At 44.9% G+C, this 23,581-nt stretch overlaps 2 protein-coding genes across 8 annotated transcripts in view; one reads left to right on the plus strand and one right to left on the minus strand.

The window, feature by feature from the left end:
* The window catches only part of TP53BP1 (tumor protein p53 binding protein 1), a 27,638-nt gene extending 12,981 nt beyond the window's left edge, over positions 1 to 14,657 (plus strand). For all 5 annotated transcript variants that reach the window (XM_068143665.1, XM_068143666.1, XM_068143667.1 and 2 more), the window contains 16 exons: positions 1,385 to 1,504; positions 2,161 to 2,385; positions 2,890 to 2,947; positions 3,887 to 3,979; positions 5,060 to 5,558; positions 6,470 to 6,622; positions 7,755 to 8,041; positions 8,442 to 8,612; positions 8,818 to 9,239; positions 9,371 to 9,562; positions 10,009 to 10,212; positions 10,781 to 10,993; positions 11,595 to 11,689; positions 12,604 to 12,803; positions 13,599 to 13,744; positions 14,317 to 14,657. In XM_068143665.1, coding sequence (XP_067999766.1) covers positions 1,385 to 1,504; positions 2,161 to 2,385; positions 2,890 to 2,947; positions 3,887 to 3,979; positions 5,060 to 5,558; positions 6,470 to 6,622; positions 7,755 to 8,041; positions 8,442 to 8,612; positions 8,818 to 9,239; positions 9,371 to 9,562; positions 10,009 to 10,212; positions 10,781 to 10,993; positions 11,595 to 11,689; positions 12,604 to 12,803; positions 13,599 to 13,744; positions 14,317 to 14,504 — 3,266 coding nt within the window. In that variant the 3' untranslated portion in view covers positions 14,505 to 14,657. The remainder of the gene's footprint in view (positions 1 to 1,384; positions 1,505 to 2,160; positions 2,386 to 2,889; positions 2,948 to 3,886; positions 3,980 to 5,059; positions 5,559 to 6,469; positions 6,623 to 7,754; positions 8,042 to 8,441; positions 8,613 to 8,817; positions 9,240 to 9,370; positions 9,563 to 10,008; positions 10,213 to 10,780; positions 10,994 to 11,594; positions 11,690 to 12,603; positions 12,804 to 13,598; positions 13,745 to 14,316) is intronic.
* Positions 2,718 to 23,581, minus strand: part of TUBGCP4 (tubulin gamma complex component 4) — a 27,151-nt gene continuing 6,287 nt past the window's right edge. Inside the window, exons 9-19 of one of the 3 annotated variants that reach the window (XM_068143677.1) lie at positions 22,905 to 23,029; positions 22,216 to 22,266; positions 21,749 to 21,854; positions 21,312 to 21,419; positions 20,941 to 21,079; positions 20,296 to 20,473; positions 19,382 to 19,516; positions 16,588 to 16,704; positions 16,063 to 16,202; positions 13,911 to 13,970; positions 2,718 to 3,279 (exon numbers count right to left, since the gene is read on the minus strand). In XM_068143677.1, coding sequence (XP_067999778.1) covers positions 3,174 to 3,279; positions 13,911 to 13,970; positions 16,063 to 16,202; positions 16,588 to 16,704; positions 19,382 to 19,516; positions 20,296 to 20,473; positions 20,941 to 21,079; positions 21,312 to 21,419; positions 21,749 to 21,854; positions 22,216 to 22,266; positions 22,905 to 23,029 — 1,265 coding nt within the window. In that variant the 3' untranslated portion in view covers positions 2,718 to 3,173. Of the gene's footprint in view, positions 3,280 to 13,910; positions 13,971 to 15,000; positions 15,792 to 16,062; positions 16,203 to 16,587; positions 16,705 to 19,381; positions 19,517 to 20,295; positions 20,474 to 20,940; positions 21,080 to 21,311; positions 21,420 to 21,748; positions 21,855 to 22,215; positions 22,267 to 22,904; positions 23,030 to 23,581 lie in introns of those variants that run through there. The other 2 variants (XM_068143678.1, XM_068143679.1) reach the window with 2 other exon arrangements.

Consider the following 23,581-nt stretch of genomic DNA (forward strand, 5'->3'; position numbering starts at 1 on the left):
AGGCTCAGGGGAGATCTTATTGCTGTCTACAACTACCTGAAGGGTGGTTGTAGCCAGGAAGGGGTTGGTCTCATCTCCCAGGCAACCAGCACCAGAACAAGAGGACACAGTCTCAAGCTGCACCAGGGGAAGTTTAGGCTCGAGGTGAGGAGAAAGTTCTTCACAGAGAGAGTTGTTAGCTGTTGGAATGTGCTGCCCAGGGAGGTGGTGGAGTCACCATTCCTGGAGGTATTGAAGAGGGGATTGGATGTGGCACTTGGTGCCATGGTTTAGCGGTCATGAGGTGTTGGGTGACAGGTTGGACTTGATGATCTTTGAGATCTTTTCCAACCTTATTGATTCTATGAAAATCCACATGTGGTAAATCCACCAAAGTGTGTTTCCCCCATCTCTCTCTACAACTCCCTGAAAGGAGGTTAGTATTGGGTGATAGAATGAGAAGAAATGGCCTGAAATTGTGCTGGGGAGGTTTAGGTTGGATTTTAGGAGAAACTTCTTTGCTGCAAGAGTGGTCAGGCGTTGGAACAGGCTGCCCAGGGAGGTGGTGGGGTCACCATCCCTGGAGGTGTGTGAGAAATGTGGACATGGCACTTTGAGCTGTGGTTTAATGGCCATGGTGGTGTTAGGTTGATGGTTGGACTTGATGCTCCTTGAGGTCTTTTCCAACCAAAACAATTCTATGAAGGGATAGGATGCCTCAGCCAGGAGACCCTGCAGACCCTTTGTGCTGAGGATTGCACAAGGAGCAGAAGTACTGGAGAGGACAGGAGGATGGGGTCAGCCCTTCTGGTAGCAGCCTGCAGCTGGTTGTCACACTGCAGTGTCTGTTGTTTCTCTTAAAGTTGGCTTTCCAGGCAAGTTTCTGCTGTCATCATCTAACCCTTAGCTGGCTGCTACTAATTGTTTGGGTTTATAGGTGACTGAAGTGTATCTGCTGACCTTTTATTCAAGGCTGTTTGATGATAAAGCTTCATTCTGTTTGAGTTTCAGGTTATTAATTCAGGCAACACATAGCTCTGCCAATTCACTTCTGTCCTAACCTTCATTTGTGTTTCTGGCCTCCTCAGTTTTCTGTGGAAAATTCTGAGCATTTCTGAAGCAGAGATGCATTTTGCATTTTTATCTGTGACCTGGGGACAGCAGCATCAAGTTGACCACAGCCCAGATTTTCACTAAGAAAAATTTTTCACCCAAGATGTGAGGCAGATCAGTTAGTGCAGCTGTCCTGAAACCAGTAACTGTTTGGGGAGGGGAGGGGAGTTGTAAAGGACAGTACCAGGGTTATGCTTTTCCCCATTTCCACAGCACAGTGAACCTGTGCTTTTGGTATTTGAACCAAAGTGGTCCCCTGAAATTACTAATCCTGCTGTTTTCTGTCTTTTAGGAACCCCATTTAATTTTACTTTGCCAAAGGAGGGTGATGTCATTCAGCCCTTGACTAGCATAACCCCGCCTCTTACTGGGCAGCTTAAGATGGGACCCAGAAGACACAGCACACCAATTGGTGAGTTTGACCCAAATTATCCTGTTCTGCAGTGGGAGCCTGTTGGGAAGCTATTGATTCCTCATGCAGGACCTGATGGATAATTCAGGCCTACCTTGGCAAAACCAATTGCTGTTCTATGGGGAGTGTCTCATCCCTTCTCCACGCCTCCCTTGTTCCCTCTGCCTCTGTTTGCTCCCTGGGTATGGGGTGGTACAGAACATGTCTTCTTTGTGCTTGGTGCCATCCCACCTACAGCTCCACTAAATGCAAAAGACCCCTCCAGGCAGTGAAAGAACTTAGACTAAAATAAGATTGTTCCTAGTATTCATCATCTGTTAGCAGGGCTTTCTCTGCTAGGTTCACAAAGCAACACCCTGCACTTGCTGGATGAAAGGAAATGTGTATTTCTGCTTGGTCAATGGACTATTCTGTTGCAAGCTAAGGGTGTTTGATGATACAGCATCATTCTGGGTAAGGTTTGGGTTATTAATTCAGGCAACACATAGCTCTGTGCTGCAGAACTGCCAGGCACCAGAACTCTAGATGAGAATGTCTCCTATTGCCCTGTTGCTGATAATGCTTCTCCAAAACAGAACCAGGATTTGCACTCCAGCAGTAGCAGTGACAGTAACTCCTCTTTGGTTTACTTATTTTTTTTGCTTTCCTGTTTTCAGTGGATGACAGTTGCCCAGACAACACTATAGCAACTAGTGATGTTACAGCAGAGGGCACGATGGGGACCAACAACGTCACTGTGGAAAGTGCAGACGCGTCAGAAGTGTGTGAGAAAGGAGATTCTCATGTGGTCCCTGAGGCCGATGCAAAACTCTCTCTGCGGATGAACCTCGTCACCCCTGTGAATGATGGGAGTGAGGAATCCCCACCCTTCAGCTTGGAAAGTAAGAGCATGAAACTTTGAAACATACAGGTCCTACTAGATGTGAGCCCTAACTCAAACCTTTTTGTGGCATTCCCCAAGACAGTCTCTGAGTCTCTGTAATTTTTCTCATTTTTCTTTTTGGGCAGTGTCACTTAAATTTGTTTCTCTGTTTCTGCAATGCTCTAAGCAAGGATGGAGTGAGAGGAGAGGCCTCTGTTGTGAGGAAAGGTATTTCCAGCAGACTGGTAATTGTGGTGTGTACTAGCACAGTGACAGTACAGGAAGGGGAGTTTGATTATATTAGGAGGGAAAAGATTTTAGAAATACGAGCTGGACAACAAAGCTTTGCAGCATTTTAATCAGAGAAGTGACATTTGGCCTAATAGTCTAAACCTGGTAGAGACTTAGGTCTGTGAGGAGAAGTTGGACAGGGAGGCCTTTGCTGAGCATGGGGAGCTGGGAAGGGGCAGGGAGGTCTGTTCAGGTGACACAGAAATCATCCTGCCCTTTCTTCTTGTTTCAGAGCCTACAGGCAGTGATGGGAAGGATGGATTCTCTGCTGCTACTGGGGCTGCTGCCAGGTAACTGGGCTTGTTGCTGCACAGAGTTAATAAAAAGGTCTGGGCAGATAATTTTTCCACTTGTTTTCAGGAGCATGGGATGCTTTTAGCAGTAGCCATGTCATGAATTCTTTAGCTCTTGCAGTGGGTTTTAAGTACGTAGGCAAGGTGGGTGCCCCACCTGCTCTTTCACTACAGGCTTTGCGCTTCCTACTAATGTCAGTGTTTTGCCACCTCCTGATTGTAGTCAAAGCAGAAATTTATGTCTTGTGCAGTGGAAGATGCAAGTCAAATAACTGGTTTTCTGCTTTCTTTCCTTTTTGTGTAATTTTCTGTAAAATCTCTGAGGAGTTCTGCAAGAGAAGAAAGAGAACTGTGATCTGAAGCTGATACAAACAACTAGTCACTGATTCTCTGAAATAAGTTTAACATGTTGACCAAAACATAAAACATAAGCAGCGAGAAAGTTTGAAATGAACTCAATCTGTTATCAGAGCATCCCATGCAGTGGCAGTCACTCCCTACTGGTGGAGGGTGGATTGCCTTTGTAGGTACAGATTGAACTTCGATCTCTCAGGGCCTAGTTTATGCCTGCCATTCCTGATATTTTTTTTGTGCTGTCACTGAAAATCCTGATCTATAAATGGTCTAATTGTGTCCCCTGGTGGGTACCAGAGGTAGGATGGTGAAAATCGTGATGGCTCTGCAGTTTCCTACTCTAGGTTTTCTGGAACTGTAATGTTGCCTTTGGCTGTTAGGGTGCCTATAGCAATGCTTATGCAGTTTGCAGCTTGACCTTAAGACTGGCCATCTCACTTTCCCTATGGTTATATAGGTCAACAAGCTCAGTACCAGTTGTTGCTTTCACAAGGGACTAGAGATCTCTTGTTTTGCTGTATAAGAGATGTTCTCACTTCCTGATGCTTTTTTTGTTTGTTTGTTTTAAATCTGTGCTGCTAGCTCCCAGAAAGCATCATCTGTGTTTAGTCGTGTCTGTGAAGTTCGTCGAGAGGATGAGGCCAGAGGTCATGGTCTTTCCACTTCTCCATTTAGGTAACTCCTCACAGTCTTTGCCTGCCAGTCCTGGTTGGATTTATATGCACCTGTGCATTTTCTACATCAAAGAAATTGCACTAAATCATTGTCTTTTGGTGAGTTAGAAGTATGTTGGGGACAAGGGGGTAAGTATAATTAAGTGCTGCACGTTTGTATCTCACTTGGTAATCAGACTTTGCTGCTTGAGCAGTTACATGATTCTATTTGGTAAAATCTGAGGCATGAGAGAGCTGAGTTCATCTTACAGGTGTTTAAATGCCTTTTCTTTCTCTTCCAAGATTTTTCTGACCTGTTGTGTTCATTACTGTTTCTGCTATTGTCTCTCTTCCAGCAAAAATTTTGCTGTCCCCAGTTGCTTCAAAAAGGGTTATACTGCTGCATATCTCATGGTGATAAGGGCACTGGCTGGAGGACCAGGTGTAGAAATCTGCCTCTTCAGTGTTTTCCAAATCTGTCTTTTGATAGGGCAGTGAGGTCTTGGGTTATGGAGAAAGAGTAACTTTTGAGAGCACTGAGCAATTACACCTAAGAGTCTAATGAGCAGGGAGTTGCAGTGCTGGGCTGTAGACAGAAGGACAGACAATCACTCCTCAGTCCTTGAGTACACTAGGAAAGCCAAATGTTTACTTCTAGTAAGGCTTGGTGTACAGTCCCTTACAGCAGCTGCTAACACTTGACAGTGCAGACAGCTCCTAATGGCATCATCAGCATTTGTGTTTGTGCTCCTGCCTCTTCTTGCTGGGTGCCGTTGCCAGTTTCAAACCAGTGACGTGCTGAAGCAGCAGTAGCTTCCTGAGGGCAGGACCTGCAGAAGCATGCTGCATAGCTGATGCCTGAGGAGTGAAGTAGAGATTGCTTTACAGTGTTTGGGAAAGCACCTAGCCCTCTGCAGGTGTCAGCCATTCTTGTTGCCATGTGAATCACTTGAGAAATGTGGAAAGATTATTTTGTAATTTGAGACTTGCTGAGTTCTGTGCAATATTAAGCTTCTGATTGTGCTTTCATTTAAGTGGCAGTGTATTGGTGGTCTTGCCTTTTTTAATCAATAGTTTTGATCTGTATGTAACTGCTTTGCAGGGGGAATCTGTTCAGTTTTCGTGGCACACAAGAAGATGATGAATTACATACAAACCCCAGTGACTGGCAGTGCCAACAACACAAGGCAGATGACAGTGGTGAAGGGGTCCTAGTTCCTCAGAAAACGCAGCAGGACTGCCATCAAAAAGCTTCTGGTGCTGAGGATGGGGAGCCTATGGAGACTGGTATTGATAGCACTCAGACAGAAGCAAGGAGAGTGCAGAAGTCGTCAAGCAAGGCTGTTAAAATTGACGAAAGCCAAGAGAGGTGGGCAAGCACCAGGAATAAAGGGATTCAGACTACAGCAGGCTCTCCTTTTACCCCAACAACTGTGACAACAGCAACACAGACATCAGAAGAAATCTGTAGGCAGGTGGAAGTGGGAACCAGTATGTCTGGGCAAAGACCTGGGAGACAAGATGCCAATGTTCAGACTGAGGAGAGTAGGGGAAAGCTCATGAATGCTGCTGGAGAGGACACAGACTCTCTGCACAGTCAGGTGGGTTGAGAGTTGTCTGTATTTAAGGTCACTGCATCCCTTCAGCCAGTGTTGAAAAAGGTCCAAAGAGCACGTGTTCATGTCCCAAGCTTTCCTTTATCAACTGTACACAAGTTGATAAGGTTGCAATATTCAGTGGGCAGCATAAGTTTGGGAATTGAATGTCTCCATATCTATTTTCTGGAAAAACATGACTGACAAGTTTTGATCAGTTACTTGTGATTTGGTCTTGTTGTTGTTTTGGGTTTTTTTTTTTGTGTGTGTGTGTCCAGATGTAGTTAACACTGTTACAAAATCTTTGGTGGATGGAGAAGGGAGTTGTGTGAAACTTTGAAGGGTTTGATGCTTTCTGTTTTGCACCAGCCAACTTATGAAAGCTTGTTCTGCCACTCCATTCAGTGTCAATGGATGAATACAGAAGGGGAGAGCTCCTCCAGAGAAACCTCTTCATAAGATTCATAGTTTTGAGTTAGTGTTTCAGAAAGTATGGCAGACTTGAGAAAACTCACTGCCTTGGAGCTACAGCTCATATATTTTCTTGTGAACAGGAAGAGTAGGAAAATGTTCTTCTTCTAAACTTAAGAACAGGGCATCCTCTGGGAAACAGATTAACAGGGCCATAAACGTGCAGTGCTACATTGAAGTGATATATCAGAGAGTCCAATGAAGCAAGTTTGCTGTTTCCTTCTTGCACTGCTATAATTTCCCTCCTTCTGCCTGTCAGCAGAATGTGTCCAGTTCTCCCTTGTTGAAGGTTGTTGCATCTAATTTTTAAGATGGTGCAAAAAGTTTCCTTACTCCAGTACTTGAATGTGGCATGAAGAAACTGTACTGTAGAGATAGCTCTACCCAGAAATTAGTTGGAGTTTGTTGTGGTCTGCTTTGGTTTTAAGTTCTCCTGTTTATTACAGGGAGAGGAGGAGTTTAACCTTCTTCACCCACCCAAAGGCCAAGTTCAGCGCCGCCACATGCGAACCATTCGAGAGGTGCGCACCGTTGTCACGCGCGTGATAACTGATGTCTACTACATCGATGGTGCAGAGGTGGAGCGAAAGGTAGTTGAGGTAAGTTCCTGTCTTCAGGGCTAAATGTAGTGGTTGGCAGAAAAATAAGGTCAGTGTGCTGTGGCTGCAGAACACAAGCTGAGGAATAAGTCAGCTTGCTGTGCTGGTGCTTTTATTCACAAGCAAACGTGGACTGCTAGTGCAAGAGCTGTGTGGTTGGTTTTGGTGCTTCCTGGCCCCTGCAGACACAGTAAATTTTCTTCTCAAAGAACAGAACAAGAAACTTTACTCTGTGCTTTTGAAAGGGTTTAAAATTCTCAGAGTTGTGTCAGGATAGAGAGGTTTTGCAATGGGCAGAAATTCTTTCAGTAAGCAAAAATCTGCCTGTAAAATTGGACTGTGTAAAGTAGTTTAACCTATTTTGCATCTCAGTGGTGCTTTTTTACTGCGTTATTTTTGAGTCCTGTGGACCACATGCTCTAAGAGGTCTTACAAAAAGCAACTTGAACCCCACAATTAAGCAATCCTGTTGATAGTACACTTGTGTTGGTGTGTTGTCCATTCATTAATTAGACAATCTTCAGGGAATCTGGAAAGGTAGCTGACAAATGTTTATTGGATGTGCACAGGGATCATGTCAGCCTGCCAGCAATGACACCTTACTGCTGTTCTGCTCTAAAGATAAAGCACCCAAGAGTCTGGTGCTGTGGTGTTACAAGTAATGACACCAAGGGATAAATTAGTTCAAAGCAAAGCTTACATTTACCCAGGAAATTCCTTGCTGTGAGAGAGAATTAGTTTCCTGAAATCGTGCCTGTGTAGGTTGTGTAACCACACTCACATCACCATTTCAAATTAATCTATCAACTTTTGACAGCACTGTTTTGTAGGTGCATCATTTTTATATCCATAACACTTAAATGTCTCCAACTGACCACCTCATTTTGTACTAACCAGAGAGTCTGTCCTGTCCACTGTGTTCTTGATGTGACTTCTTCACACAGCAGCTGCAGGCCGGTAGTGAGGGATTCATTGTCTGCCACTGAGCATTGCAGACACAAATCTGCATGGATATCTTCAGGTCATGGATGTGGGCTCAGCTTGACTGTGGTTTTGCATGATGGTTGTAGAGCTTCCATCTAGCAGCTGCATCATTGTATCACTTCAGACAAACCTCTTTTGTTCTCTTAAGGAGACTGAGGAGCCTGTGGTGGAGTGCCAGGAGTGTGAGACTGACACATCCTCCTCTAGAAATGCAGTGGGATCATCGCTGACCTCAGGGGACCTCGCTGATGTCAGCTCCTTCTCATCTAAAGCCTCAAGCCTCCACCGTACATCCAGTGGAACTAGCAGTGGTCACTCTGCCGCCCACAGCAGCAGCTCAGGACGAGGGACCGGAACTGTCAAAGGGAAAGTGTGTGGGACAGAAACTGGAGCGTTTGCTTTACCCATTGGCAGAGGTGTCCTAGGAAAATTAAGGTATGTGCAGAGCCTTGGGAAAAGAAGAACAGGGATTTTGCAGAAGCCAACAGCTGGCTTGGGTGGAGTGTGAAGCAGGGTAGGCCCTACACAAGGAATTTCTTGGGAAGGGTCTGGCTTGATGAACAGATCATCAAGATCAGCAGTTGCGGAATAGTATAACAGAGGGAGGAAGGTTTTGAGACAAGGGATAGTGATGGGATACACAGGACTTGAAAGCATAAGGAGATAGTCTCTGCTGGCACATCTGTTCTCCCTAGAGGAGTAGTTTGTTTCCTTATGAGGCAGTGCTTTGCCTAAGCTCTGGGCCCTTCTTTACCAGTTATGAGATCACAGAGAAAAGGGGGGGATTCTAATGAGAAGGCTTCTCTTTTCAGAGCAGTTAACTCAAATTCTCTAGCCCTAGGAAAGGAGCTGGTCAGCCAGCATCTCCGCTCAGAATTAGCCAGGCAGGAGCACTTGAGGAAGAGGAGGACTCTATACCTGGCACTCGTCCGAGTGGCAGAGCTCCTGGGACACCTCGTGGGCGGGGAAGAAGAGGCCGCCCACCATCTCGAGCAACAGGAACAAGGTACCCCGCAAAAAGGAGTCTGCAGCTTTGATTTATCGTGAAGTAGTTTATCTGCTGTCTGAATATGACAGAGGAAAAGGAGTACTGAATGTTTCGGGATCTAGTTTTTGGTGACACCATGTAGCTGCTGAAAGCATCTCACCTAAGTATTTTTTGTTTAGTAATTGATTTTCCTGATCCTTATGGGACTGCTTTTTTTCTACAGAGATTCAGCTGGACTACCAGGTGTGGAGGATCTCTCAACTACAGCATCACCTGAGGAGAAATCATTTACTCGTGCTGTTCGCCTGCCAGATGGAGGGGACAAATCTGACACTTCTGGCTTCTGTGCCTTACGTCGAAGTGACTCTCCAGAAATACCACTACAAGTGGTGACAGGGCATACAGACTGTACAGACTCATCCTCTGGGAGCAGCTTTGTGGGCCTCAGGGTTGTAGCAAAGTGGTCCTCAAATGGGTACTTCTATTCTGGGATGATTACCCAGGATGTTGGGGCAGGAAAATACAAGCTGCTGTTTGATGATGGATATGAATGTGATGTGCTAGGAAAAGATATTTTGCTCTGTGATCCTATCCCACTGGAAACTGAGGTGACTGCACTCTCAGAGGACGAGTACTTTAGTGCAGGTAAGGACAGCACTTGAGCTCCATTCTTCAGTTTGCCGAGTTGCTGAATGCAATGGGAAATGGGTGCTTATCCAGAAGGATAAGATATCTAGGTATAGTTGGTTAACAGGTGTCATTTGCTGCCTCCTCAGGCGTGGTAAAGGGACATCGGAAGGAGTCTGGAGAGCTGTACTATTGCATTGAAAAGGAGGGCCAGAGGAAGTGGTACAAACGAATGGCTGTGATTCTGTCTCTGGAACAAGGAAATAAGCTGCGGGAGCAGTTTGGGCTAGGCCCTTACGAGCCTGTCACCCCCCTGACGAAAGCAGCTGACATCAGTCTTGGTAAGGGGAGGTGCTGCTTACCTGCTGGCTATGCTGTTCTCTCTCTTGTGCCTTTGAGCTGCTGCTGGTTGCTGATCTGAATGACCAATGTTTAAATCTTTCCAGGGATTCAGCAGAGCTTTCAGCACTTTATATTATAATCTTGGAGATTTTGAGATCCTTTTATGGTTTTGAGCCTTGCTCAGATACCTAGTGGTATTGCCTGACTTGTGGAGAGCAGGAGAGTGGCCTGCTCCTATGGCAGCAATGCTGCTGCACTTGTGTACCCTTGTGGGATAGCTGCTGTGAGGATTTAAGCTGTTTTTTCCCTTGCTCTTCCCTGTCAGAGGGTGGTAATGTGTGCCTTCTAGGTTCTACTGAGTTAAAACACCTCTGTAGAGATTGGTAGGTTGAAAGCTCATGGAGTTAGGTGAGCCAGTGAGTGTTCTCTGCCTGCTGTATTACAGATAACCTTGTGGAGGGGAAGCGGAAGCGCCGCGGTAACCTTGGCTCTCCCAGCACTTCCAGCAGCAGCACAACTCCCACTCGAAGAGGGCAGGAGAGCCCACGTGTGCCCCCAGGCACACTCTCTGGGAAAAGGAAACTTGTTGCTTCTGAAGAAGAGAGATCCCCTGCTAAACGTGGCCGCAAGTCCTCACTGATGAAGCCTGGTGAACCTTGTTTTCTGCTCTGAAACTTGCATTCAGATAGTAGTTATTTTTTCCTCCCTGGTATTTCTGTGATTTTATTTATTTATTTTTAATTCCCCTCACTTCCCATAAGCAAAAAGTGTAGATGAGGTTGCTTGTTTGCTCTGCAGGATTTGAGATTGATTCTCCCTTGGCTGCGTTCAGCAGCCAGAGGTATTTTTAACATAGTCTGAGTTCCTATCTGCCATCTAAGTGTTCTAACCTTAATTTGCCTCTCTGAACTCTGTTACCTGTTTAGTCAGTCCTGAACACCTAGCTGTTAAAGGAACTCTTCACAGCTCTGAGTGTTGTTTGAGGATGTTGGCAGACTGGCAAACATTGTCCCAGTAGTCATTCAGATTTTGATTTGAAGGTTCATTGTAACCATAAGGGTAAAAGATCTCCGTTTTCTAGTGTAATCCTAACCCAGCCCTGCCTCCCTCTGTCTCCTCCAGTGAAACAGCTGAAGTTGAACATAATCCAAATCTTAGCCAAGGTCTTTGTGCTGAACCCAACTTTTGAGACTCATGGTGCTTCTGTCTCTCTGCAGGAGCTGTCAGAGCTGGAGAGTTTGTAAGCACCAGTGAAGGTGGAGATGCTGTAGATCCTCCAGTACTGGAGGACCATCTCGGACCCCTGCCCCACAATAAGACCCTTTTTTTGGGCTATGCCTTTCTCCTCACCATGGCAACACCCAGTGACAAATTGGCCAATCACCAGAAGTCATCAGATGGTCCTACAGGGAGTAGTGAGGAGGAAGAAGGTGAGACAAATCTTACCCATTGCATTTCCAAGTGGAATGCTGTGGCTTTGGGTGCTGTCTGATCAGGCATTTGTGTCAGTGCTTGTTTTACCCTTTTGCTCTTTAATCCTTTGCAGAAAGGACCTAAGACTCAGTATTTGTTTTAGAGAATTTGCAGCCTGAAATGCAGCAGACCTCAATGATGATCACAGGACTGTTCAGCAAGTTAAGAAAGGTGTGAAAATCAGTGAGATCAGCAGTTGCAGAATAGTATAATAGAAGGAGGAAGGGTTTGAGAGACAAGGGATAGTGCTGGGAAACACAAGACTTGAAAGCATGAATGGGTTGCTCCAGTTTGCCTTAGTCAGGCTCATGTTTTACCCAGTGAACTGCAGCATGAGAATGGTCTCTAGGTGCTTGTTTGGCTAGTGCTATGCTCCCCTTTTTGCTACCTTTGCTTGGTTGGTTGCGTTTTGACTATCCCTGAGGTTTTATCTAGATATCTTTGGGAGAAAGGCTAGGGTCCCTTACTGGAACAGGTGAGAGCTCTGTAGACTGAGGATTATGTGGACACAAGCAGAAAGATTATAGCCAAAAACTGAACCTTCTGTTTCTGCTGTAGAATTTTTAGAGATCGCTCCATATGACAAACACTACATAGCACAGCAGCTGCGAGCAGGAGCTGGCTATGTCCTGGAAGACTTCAATGAAACCCAGGTAAGGCCCCACTTACTCATTTAGACCAAAAGTCATGGAATAGTTGAGACTGGGAGGAATTTCTGTAGCTCATCCAACCCTCCCTGCTGAAACCAGGGCCAGATAGAGTGGATTACTTAATCCATGTACAGTTGAGTATGCTCAAGGACAGAAACTTCACCACCATTTTGGGCAACTTGATCCAATGTTTGACCACCCTCAATTAAAAAGAAAAAAAGAGGTATTTCCTGTATTTCAATTTGTGTTGCTTCTTGTCCTTTAGTGGGTAGCATCAAGAGTCTGACTCCACCTTTTGTACACCCTCTTATCAATCATGATAAGACCACCTAGGCTTTCCTTCTTGACCTTAACAAAAGCTCATCTCTCTCAGCCTCTTCTGTGTGTCAGATGCTCCAGTCTCTACATATCTTTAGTGGTCCTTTGTTGGGCCTGCTCTACTGTGTCTTTTGATGTTCTTGTACTGCAGAACCTAGGATGTGGTCTCACCATACCTCTGTGCCTCAGAACACTCTTCATTTACCACCTCTACTTGGACAACTAAATTTAAGAGTCACTTTTACTTAAATCTAGATCTTTAACAGGGAGGGTAAATTGTTCTTGGAGGACCTTGTCTGAGGATGGGAGTCTTCTATAGTGACTTAAGAGTGTCAGAGGAGTCTTCTTTCTCTGAACTGGAAGGTCTATGACACAAAAACTGCCAGGCAGGGTTTTTGCCCACAGACAGCATAGCTTGGAGTAGGTGATGGTTACAGGTACTCCCAGTTCAGAGTCTGCTCATAGCTCACCTTTCACATCACATGGCTGTGAGGATCAGGGTTTCAGGTGTTTCCTTCTTTCACATGTTGAGCAGCAAGATAATTTGTGGGGATTTCTGAGGGGCTGTCTCCTGCTTACATGTCTTTTTATCTCTGAAGTGTAATGCAGCCTACCAGTGTCTGCTAATCGCGGACCAGCATTGCCAGACCCGGAAATACTTGCTGTGCCTTGCCAGGGGGATCCCCTGCGTGTCCCACATCTGGGTCCATGACAGCTGCCATGCCAACCAGCTCCAGAATTACCGGAATTACCTTCTGCCAGCTGGTTATAGCCTCCAGGAGCAAAAACTGCTAGAATGGTAAGTGCCAAACAACCATGATCTGAGTCCCCAGACGGAGGATTTAATTGGAGAGAAGTGTTATGCCTGGGGGGGCTTTGGAATGCTGCAAGTACTGGAGGTGGCCCTAGCACTGCTCCCCATGCTGTCTCTTCATATAGGAACAGCACTTCCATCTTTCCTTGGATTTGCAGTGATCTTTAATGCCAAGGCACACAAAAAAGACCATCTCCTGGGAAGTGAGAAAGAGGTCAGTCTCCTTGTGAGGAAGATTGAATTCACACAGCACTTCCCACACACTTGGCTGACTTGTGCAATTGCTCAGAAATGGATGAAGGAGAGCAACACTGATGCACTTTGCTTTTCATTTGCTATGTACTGAAATCAGCCTCTGCAGATTCTATGGAATCTAATCCTGTAGGGCTGTTCTGAGAACTGTTGTCAGGTCAGAGGCCTTGGGCAAGGTGGAGGGTGGACAAAAGCAATTTGTAAATCTCTGTGAGCTCTTGAGCAGGAGACCTGTGCCTGCCCACTCTGCATTTTGAGTATACTCAAAGGTGGTTCAGGATTAAGGAGGAGCTTAGCCTAACTTTGACTTTGGGCTGTTGCACACACCCCCTCTAGCACTACATTACTATCTGCAGAGAGGATATTTGTGCCAGGTGTTTCAGGAGGGGTGGGAGAGCAGGTCATTGTATGCCAGATACTCAAAGAACCATTGTGAGACCGATCTGAGTGACTAGAAATAGATAATGGTCCTCAAAGTCTCAGACTACTGGGTATTAGCAGTCTGCATTTGTCCTCTTTATTTTGTAGGCACCCACGAGAAAACCCCTTCCATAACCTGAAGGTTCTCCTGGTGTCAGACCAGCAGCAAAACTTCCTGGATCTGTGGTCTGAAATCCTCATGACAGGAGGAGCAGCATCTGTAAAGCAACATCACTCAAATGCTCACAAGAAAGGTATTCATTAGCCAGTTTCTCAGGCCTAGTGGTTTGGAACTCTATGCTAGTGTGGTCTCTAGTATGGCTGGAAACAATTTAGGATGCCTTACAAGGTTGCTTAAGCATAAAGGCAGGGAAAGTACAGATACTAGCTCTCTCTTTGAATGTAGTCTAGAAGACTTACCTCCCAGAGACAGAGCTGCTGCAGCAATTCAGGACACAAGCCATCAGCTTCCAGCCCATGCTGAAAGGGGGAAACAGGCAAGAGTTGCTCCTGCACTTTCTGCAGGCCACTCAGCTGGATGTAGGCCCTAGTACTGACAGCCTGAGGTCAGAACTTGTGGTCATGTAGTCCTGCCTTGTAATAGCTACTGGTTTTCTGTGAATCTCTAGCTGAACTAGAGGGAACTGTATACTGGCAAGGTGCAGAGTTTCTATAGAGCACATCTCAACTTCTACAAAGAGAGACATCCCTAGCTGGGAATGTGAAGAATGCAAAAGAGACCCATAGTGGTGAAACACACTGATCTTCCACTGCAGAGATCCCTTTTCTTTTCACCTGACATATGCCTGTCTTTCCTTCCATGCAGATCTTGCTTTGGGTGTTTATGACGTGGTGGTGACTGACCTTTCCTGCCCACCTGGTATCTTGAAGTGTGCAGAAGCTTTACAGCTGCCTGTTGTCTCACAAGAGTGGGTGATCCAGAGCCTTATTGCTGGGGAGAGAGTAGGCTACAACAAGCACCCAAAATACAAACATGACTATGTCCCCCACTAAAGGAAACCTGTGCCCTGCTGTCTCCATGTTGTGCAGACTGTGTTTTAACCACGTTTTAAATGTTTGTGTAATTGGACAGTGTGCATGGATTATTGTATATAGTTTTCTCTGCTGGACTTTTATGATGAAATAAATGTTCGATCTCTTGTGGTAGCTGCTGAGCCTCCTCCTTTATCTAAAGTTATTCCTCCCAAGAAGAAAAAGAAAAATGCTTACATTTCTCTGAGCTGAACAGCACTAATATTCTACTCAACACATAATAAACTGTGAAGGAAGGGAAAGTATCACCACCACAGTGGTGGATGGGAGGGCCCCTCCTGTCATTCACCCAAATGGATTTGGAGCAAGATTGTCTATTAGAGCAAGGCTAGGAAATCTCAGTAACATGGAAGCAGTGCTTGCCAGGTGCTGCTTTTTGCTGAAGAAGGATGCTGTGTGGTGTGCCACTCTAGTCCCCTTGGCACCTGGGTGCAGACATTGACAACATTCCACATAATTGCATGACACGATGGTTTTATTTTGGTGCAGCAGGGTAGTCACTAGTGGCATTCTAAATACTCTTGAGTGAAAACAGTACATTTGGAGCTAGTTAAAGTTCTCCTTAGTTGTAGTTCTAGCATGCTTTTCAGTCAGCAGAGAGAGCTTTGTACTTTGAATAGAGTAAAGCTCTTACTTCTCTTGTGTGTGATTTTAGCACACAAAGTTTATAGTGAAAGCATATGGCATCACTAGTGGCTCCTTCACCTACACAGAGATGCTACAGCAGTGCACTGTGTGAGAAGAGACTCAAAATCTATTCCTTCTCCCCCTCTCCTTTTACCTCAAGCTGCTCTTGCAGTTGTTTCACTTAGCTGAAGGTAGGTATTTGATGAGCAGACACTCTATACTGCACAAGTGGGACTCCTGAATGCAAGCAAGACTTCATTCACAGTCAGTAAGAACAGACTACCTCCATATACTGATCTGCAGGCTGAAGAGTCAACACATCATAGTTGTTCTTGCTTCACTTTCTGAAGAGGCACAGAGTGCCTCTCTAGAAGCATTTGTAAGTATATGCAGGGCTGCAGAAAGGAGGTTTTTACCACTTCAGGAAAAAAAAGATGGAGTGGCTTTCTGCAACCATTGGGCAGCCTCATGTTAAGTGGCACTTCCTGTCTATTCCTTTTGAAACAGCTACAAGGAAAAATTCAGTTGAGTGCAAACTCTCCAGGAGCACCAGCGTCCACTGCTCTGACACGTCGTTGGTCACAGCCACACAGAAAAGGTCTTAGTGCTTAAACACCAAAACTGCAAGAGAAGGGTACAGTGTTAACTATCAACTCACATCAGCATTTGAGCTAGCAATACGAGCTAGCAGTCAAGCTCATCCTCATGCTGAAATGAACTCACACAGAAAATGAACCCATGCTGGTTTGCTACCTGCCATAGTACCTGTCAACACTGTCTTCTACTTATTTTAGCTTACACAATCAATAAAAATGACTTATGATCCCTCACATTACTTGGTACTTCAAGTACCTCAAGACAATGCTACAAGCAACCTTGAAGATGCTCCTACCTGCCCAAGGTTCCTCCAGCCTGCGTGTAGTATTTGTTATAATCCAAGCGCAGCAGCAGTTGAGCCAAGTCAGAGTTTATCTGATGGTTGTGAACACTGGAGAGAATCATGAAGAGAAGTGACGACTGGCGACTGAATCCCTACAAATGACAAAGAGTCAGTTCTGGGCACTCTCAAGAGACCAAGCAAGGAAGCCTCTCATCTCTGTTCCTGCCTAAACAACTCTTTAACAGCCTAAAGAAAAGAAGCACCGAAAGTGAAGTGATGCTTGCTGTCCAGTATAAGGTAAGAATTACTGGGTGTTAGGTATCCCAGAGGCACTGACTGCTACCCACCTTCTTTCTATTGGAATAGGGTAATTCCTGCATTTCTGGGCACATTCTTCAGGAACATTAATTACAGTAATTGCAAGCACTCATACAGAAGGTTTCAGCTTAAACTTGCTCCTATTGTACAGCCTCCAGAGCCATTTGCTTTGTCAAATGTTTGCATGGGAGAAGAAGAGGTCCACAGTAATAGACTCACCTTCACCAAAATACTGAGCTGTGCAGCCCCTCGTTCATCTAATGGGCCCAGATTCTGACTGACCAGAGAACAAAAACTATGACAAAGATCCAGAATTTCATTTAAGCAGTGGAAAACCTGCATGGGATAAAAAGTGCAAAATTGTAGTTCAGAGTTCAAGAGAAAGCTGTTCTTAGCACCTGAGAAGTTGCAGCATTCATAATCAAGGTGTTGCTGATGCCATGCATTTAATCAGCAAGGAAAATGTTAAAGCACCTCTAGCATGCTTTTAAGGTTCTCTACAGAAAAAGGATTAAATAGGTAGTCCTGTCCAATGAGCAAGCCATCACTGCAGCTGCAGGATTGAGAGGGAAAACTAAAGAACAGCGAGAGATTTGGTTTGAGGCTTCAGTTTCACTGTTCACAAAACCTGGAAGTTCCTTTCTATCAGTGGGTCAGGGTAACCTGCATTCAAGCATGCTAGGAAAACCCAAATGCCTCTCAGAAGTAACTGCTAGGACACTTCAACTGTCCACTCTGGAACTTTTGTGTTCTGCCACCCTGGTGCTTTAGCCTCACAAACTGAGCAAAATTCATGAAACAAACAAGATCTGTGGGATCACTCTTTAATTGATACCAGCCTTCTCTGGGAAGCTTTTTGTGAGGCCATGCCTTTAATAAAAATCCTGGCAACACTAAACATATTTCTGACTAAAACGATGATTAAAAAAGATCTTAAGTCCCCCCAGGAACATCTCAAGCATTTCTATCCCCTAAAGGGAGTGTTTCCTAAGCCAATTCTGCATTTCAGCTTGAGTCCCTCAGGAATACTGTTCCCAGCACTATGCTAATTAGTACTTTAATAAAATTGCCTGCGAGAAAAACATTATGACAAAATGTAAGTTAGTTAACAAGGTATCCTGGGTCTGGCTAGGAGAGGGTTAATTTTCACAAGAAGGTGGAAGAGGGCCACAGCCAAGGCAGCCAACTGACTCAGCCAATGGGGTATTTAACACCATGACATTGTGCACACTGTTCAAGGGGAGGGCTGGTGGGACAGCAGAGGGTGGTTGGGGCAAGCTGCTTTGTGGGGCAGAGCCAGCTCTCAGGCATGGTGATCGCTGCATTTTGTATCACAGATTCACAGACTGCATTGGAAGGGGCCCTCAAAGGTCATCTTGTCCAACCCCTCTGCAGTCAGGAGGAACACCTCCAACTAGATCAGACTGCCCAGTGTTACAGTGTGCTCCAAACCCCCTTTCTCCATCTCCATCAGCAGAGGTTTGAATGGGGAAAGACATTCACGAAATTGCCTTCCAAGATGTGAAATTGCCTTCCCCTTTGCCTGGGGACAGGTAATTAGTGCCATTCTTCCTGCCAGGGCCAAAGTTCCTTCCCTGTGGGGGAAGCCTGCTGGCTTTGGGAGCTATGATGAAGTGGGGTGCTTTGTGCCCATTATACATTGGCTTTGGACACATTGTCTAGAAATGCCTTAAAGAGAGTGACCAGAAAGTGATCTGGGTTCTCACCATCATCTTGCTCCTGCTTTCCCTCTCATTCCTGCTCTCGCTCTGGCCTTCATCTTGCTCACTCCACTCAGACCTGGCTTCTCCCCAGACCCTGCCTGCTGAGGTCCTGCTCCCTGCCTGCCATGAAACCTGTGGCTTTCTTGCAGTGCTGCTGCTCACGAGTTTTGCCTCATAGCAGCCACGTCTACAAACACTTTGATGCTGGTGGGTCCTTTTCCTTTGGATTGTGCTGCATTATCCACAAATTGGATTATAAAACCTGCAGTTCCTGGAGCCTGCCACCAAGGAGATACTTAGGGACCAATGCCAAATTCCTGCTCTGTCCTCATGAGTACAACCTGGCGTTCTCATTGGCTTTCCCAAGGTTCCTGGCTTGCCTCTGATTATAAGTGGGATGAAGATATTTTGTGGGTTAGCCTTTCCCATTTTCTGAATTCTCTAAGTTGTACTGAAGTTGCCCATAAGCATCCTGGCAGAATTTGCAACCGAATAGAACCTGTAAATGATTCAGTAAGTTTTAGACCTAATGTTGGGGTGGGGTTTTCAGGAAAAATAACTCTTTTTGTAATTCCCACCTTGTTAATTCAGCCCCTACCAAATCACCCAGGGCTACATCAAGTCTGATCTTGACTGTCTTCAGGAATGGGGCCTCAACCACATCTCTGGACAACCTGTTCCAGTGTCTCAACACCCTTACTGTGAAGAGCTTCTTCCAATATCCAACCTATATCTACCCTGCTCATTTCAAATCAGTGCCCCTTGTCCTATAGCTACAAGCCCTTCTAAACAGTCCTTCCTGTAGGTCCCCCTATTGCTATATACCAACTATTATTATTGTTATTAGTATTTATTCTCTCTTTGTGTTGCTCTTCTAAACTGTCCTCACCTCACCAACAGAGTTTTGCCTTTTCCTCCCAATTCTCCTCCCCATTTCTCCAAGGGTGTGTGTGTGTGTGTGTGTGTGTGTGTGTGTGTGTCCAGGAGCAGTGAGCCAGCAGCTCCATGGATCTCTGCTGCCAGCTGGGACTAAATCACGGCCTGAGGTTAACTGAACACTGGAATAATCTTTATTTACAATTGCCAGGAATGGAGCACCCATGCTAACCAATTATAAATTAAGTGATCTTAAATCACATATCTGTTCTAGTTTATACCTGCTTTACTCCTACTGCTATCTGCACTGCAGGAGATTATCACTGATGTGTTTTAAAAGAGATGGTTTGTCATTTTTGTTCAAAAAGGTGTGTTTCTTAGGGCAGAGAAAGGTGAAAACAAGACTGACTTACAGGTTTTAGGAGGATGAAAGACTGAGCCAGCAGATTACTTAAGAAATGATCATGAGCCAGTCGTATGCTCTCAAAGTCTCGTGTGGAATTGATCTGCTGCAGAAGCTGTGAGAACTGAGACTCCAGTACATCCACCTGGTGGATACACAGAAGATTCATTAGTATCTTGGCAACGAGAGTACTTCAGACCAGACAGTACTTCTGTGTAAGAAATTACTTTCCTATGGCTACCCTTACCTCAGAGGCTACACCTCCTGAACAGGGAACTGTAGCACACAGTAGCACACAATGCGGGGGGAATGGGAATGACTACTTTTGATGCCTAAGCATTATTAAGTAGAAAGGGAAATGGTCACTTCCTTTAACTATTGAAAAAGTACACAGCATGTAAACAAAGGTACTTCCTTGTAGTAATCTCTGAATTTTACACTGGAGTTTCCAGGCAAAGGATGCAGCGCAAAGCTCAGCCAGCTCACCTGGAGAATCCAGAAGGCCAAGCTCCCTCAGTCCAGCTGTTATCAGCTGATGTGTAATCCTCACAAAATCATGCTACAAGTAACTGGTGTTTACATTTGAAATGTCTCTTTTTTACTTCCAATGGTCAGAATATGACTTCTTTTAATTCTTAAAAAAACCCAAACAACTGACAACAAACAAACAAACCCCAACAACTTGCCACTTAATTCAAACTGGAGTTCACTTAAAAGGGCAAGGGAAGAAGCCAGGATGGCATCTTAATGATCATCTTCAGAGGTGACTGGCTTCTCACAAATGTTTAGTAGCACTAGAGAGCCAAACCTCCTCCCTGATTCACACGTCCAGAAACTTGTAGCACTAAGTCTGGGGAGTCAGAGAAGGTTCTAGACTTGTTCCACAAGAAATTGTGATTTCCTTAAGGCAGAAAGAATCCTGACCTGCAGATAGTACTGAAGGTTGTCCACGAGGAAAGCCATGTGGTCCCTCAGACGCCACTTGATGGCATCAGTTCTGTTAGATTTGAGGTGCTTGCGCTGCATCTGGAGAGCCCAGCAGTGCTGCAGCTCGGCCTGGACTCGTCGTACACTCAGCAGGTATTTGAACACAACATTGTACCTACAGTCAAAAAATACCAAGGTGGTCAAGACTAAAATCTTCCTTGGGTGCAGGTGTTGGAGAACCTAACAATGCAAGCCTGGAAGAGAAACAGGAGGTGGCTGCCTGTCAACAGGCAGGGTAGGTCAGGTGATGGCTCACCTCAGAGTAAAGATTTCTGCTTGCATTGTTTACTGACCTAAAAAATGCTAAGTTTATTTCACCCTAAGGAGGGCAGAACTGACAGTTTTGCTAAGTAGCACTGTTCATGTAGCAGTGCAGATCTGCCAGCATCTCGCAGGTCTTACTGTCATTGCAACAAATACCCTCAATGTAAATAAGTGGAAAGAGACATTTTAAGGTTCAAGGAGCAACATCAACATTTTACCTTTCTCTCCACAGACAGGGAAAACCCCACAGCATGTTAGTGGCCACCTGAGATCAGGGAACCTGCAGATGAATATATGAAGACTACACCTAATACTTACTTCTCCAGAACAGCAGGAGTAAAGAGAATGTGGAGTGGCCACTGAACTTTGTAAGAAAGGCCCAGAGCTGCCCATCCAGATGTGGGGGCTTCACGTGGAGACAACTCCCGGGAAGGTCCTTCACGAGTCTGAGAAGCATCTGAAAACAATTGAGGTGCTGAATTAAATAATCTTCTCAGTCAAGACAACCATGACAAGGAAGAAAAGGAGAAAGAACACAAGAAGAAAACCTAAGCAGGCTAGGCCATCACATAGAGCTGCAAAGGGAACAGTTAGTATTTCTTTAACTTCAGAGAAGGGTGTGTAATAACACTTGGAAACAAGGTCACTATCTCCCCTCTTAACTCAATACTAAAAATACAAGTAGATACCTTTATGCTCCTTGCCATGATACTCAATGGTTAAGTGAAGCAGAGGAAGAAGGTTGTCATCATCTAACAGCACTTTATGAGCAGACTGCTGGAAGGCAACGTTGACATCTGACAAGAGAGCACAGATAGCAACAGAAGATGATGCAGCTAGTGCTAATTTTGCATCTATTCATTATTTATGCTTGGCCATGAAAGACAAAACTGATGTGCTATTTCCACTGTTTTCAAATATGGAGAGAAACCTGCCATCACAAAGTTCCTGAGACATTATTTTCACCCACTCTGTGAGACAAATGTAATTCAGAAGTGCTGTTTGTTCAAAACCAACAACATCTAAAGGATAAAACAGAGCTCTTCTCTACTGGATGTGGCTAACCATCTTCCTGCTCTATATACCCCAGCAAGGACAGATCAGTAAATTAATAAGCAACACTCACCATGTTCAGTTACAGCTGTGGGTGGTGTTTTTAGCATGTGCTGTGCAGTGTCAATGAAGGCTTGAAACAGCTCACCTCTTCCCAATAGGTAGAAGTCTTTTATAATCTGTGGACATAATTTTTTTGGATATAAGCATTACCAAAAAATGAGGAGAAATTTCAAGCATTCATTTTCATTACTACTTGGACAACTTCTGGAAAGCTCTGGATTTCACCTAGCGCCCAAAAGGGCTATGCTGCCTTTGCTTCAAGGTGCAAACCACAAACCCACAAACATGTACTCCTCTAACTCTGTCTCTGACCCAATTCTCATTCTGGAGGCCTGGAAAATTAAACCAGTTTTACCTTAAAGAAGAATGTGAAGAATCTAAGACATTAAAGTATGTAATGGGGAAAAGCCACTAAAATGAAACGAAATGTAAAAAAATTAAGCTGCTTCAGCGAAAACAAGCTATCAGGTACATTACCTTCAGCTGTCCTAGTAAATCTGATTCCTCCACCATCAGCTTCCAAAGATGCTAATGAGAAACAAAAAAAACAAAAGAAACCTGCTCAGATCTATCTAAACCCGTTCAGTGAGATCAGGAGCTGTGCTAAAATACTTGTGATGCACACAGAAAAGCACCCATGTACAATGCTATATAAAGCACAAGACAACACCCTAAGAACTCTGTGTGTAGGCAGCCCATGCTACCAGTTAGAACACTCTTGATGTATACCACCAAGAAACTCTAAGAAACGTGAAGACCCTTGATACAAAAATAAGCAAACCCTTAAGAAACTACTTCCACCCCAGCTTTGTTGTCAGTTCTCTAACCTCCTCATCTTCTCAGGTTGCACTCCCTGCCCCAGATTAAAAGATTAAAAACTGCCAAAGCAAAGAATTTGCCATTAGTTATGCTGAAAGCATGATAAGAAGCTCTAAAATTGTTTCAAGTGAACTTAGAGAAAATAACCTAAAAGTTCTCTTTCTTCCATGCACAGTATCTGTTAATGTCCTTCTGTCAGGAGAACTGGGGTAACATGAAGCTCTGAGCCCCGTAAGAACATGACAGCTACACTTCTTCAGTCACTGATTCTATCTTCTCCCACTTGTTCCCAAAGCTGAAGAGCTCTCCTTGGGCTGCACAGCAGTTATCCTTCCTAAGATCCTTACCTCAGCAACAGTGCTCCGTATCCAGTCAACCACGGACTCAAAGTCCACTAAACTAAAGCGCGGTTGCTGCTTGAGTCGATGTAGCTCTGCTGCAAAAGTGTCCTCCTGGTTTTTTAAGATGGAGCCTGTGCAGAAATGAGAAAAGTGTTTTGAACAATTAAAGGAATACTATTTGGAGAAGTGCAGACCCTTTCCATCACAGAGGGGCATAAAGGCTGTCCAGGCAAGCATCATTTCAAGTCTTGGCGAGGAATGTGAAGTTGAGGAGGCCTCAAAGCACAAGTACCAAGGTACAAGATTACCAATGCAATTACAGTTACAGCATGGGCACTTGACAATAGCTGTGCTACCAGGACAGTGCTGTGCTATCAGGAAAAACCCAACATGTTTTCCTTGTAAAGGACTGACACCAACAGTCCTTTTCCTATGATGGAGCTGGATCTGTGAACCCACACATTTTCTGACACATTAACCAGATGGTCTGTTTCTCCATCTACCTCTGCCCCTTTCAAATCTATCCTACTGCTTGAACATGGGGATTGTTGTTATTTTTTTGAACCAACTAAGCCAGAAGACCAATGTATCTTCACTTTGCTTCTGCTAAGGCAAGAAAACAGTCCCACTTAGTTGGTCCTTTGTTCTCTACAATGTTGCTCCAATCATCTGAGTGCTTCTGC

This window comes from Melanerpes formicivorus, unplaced genomic scaffold, assembly GCF_026170545.1.
Source record: "Melanerpes formicivorus ecotype bairdi unplaced genomic scaffold, bMelFor1.0.p_v2 SCAF_10, whole genome shotgun sequence".
Taxonomy (NCBI): domain Eukaryota; kingdom Metazoa; phylum Chordata; class Aves; order Piciformes; family Picidae; genus Melanerpes; species Melanerpes formicivorus.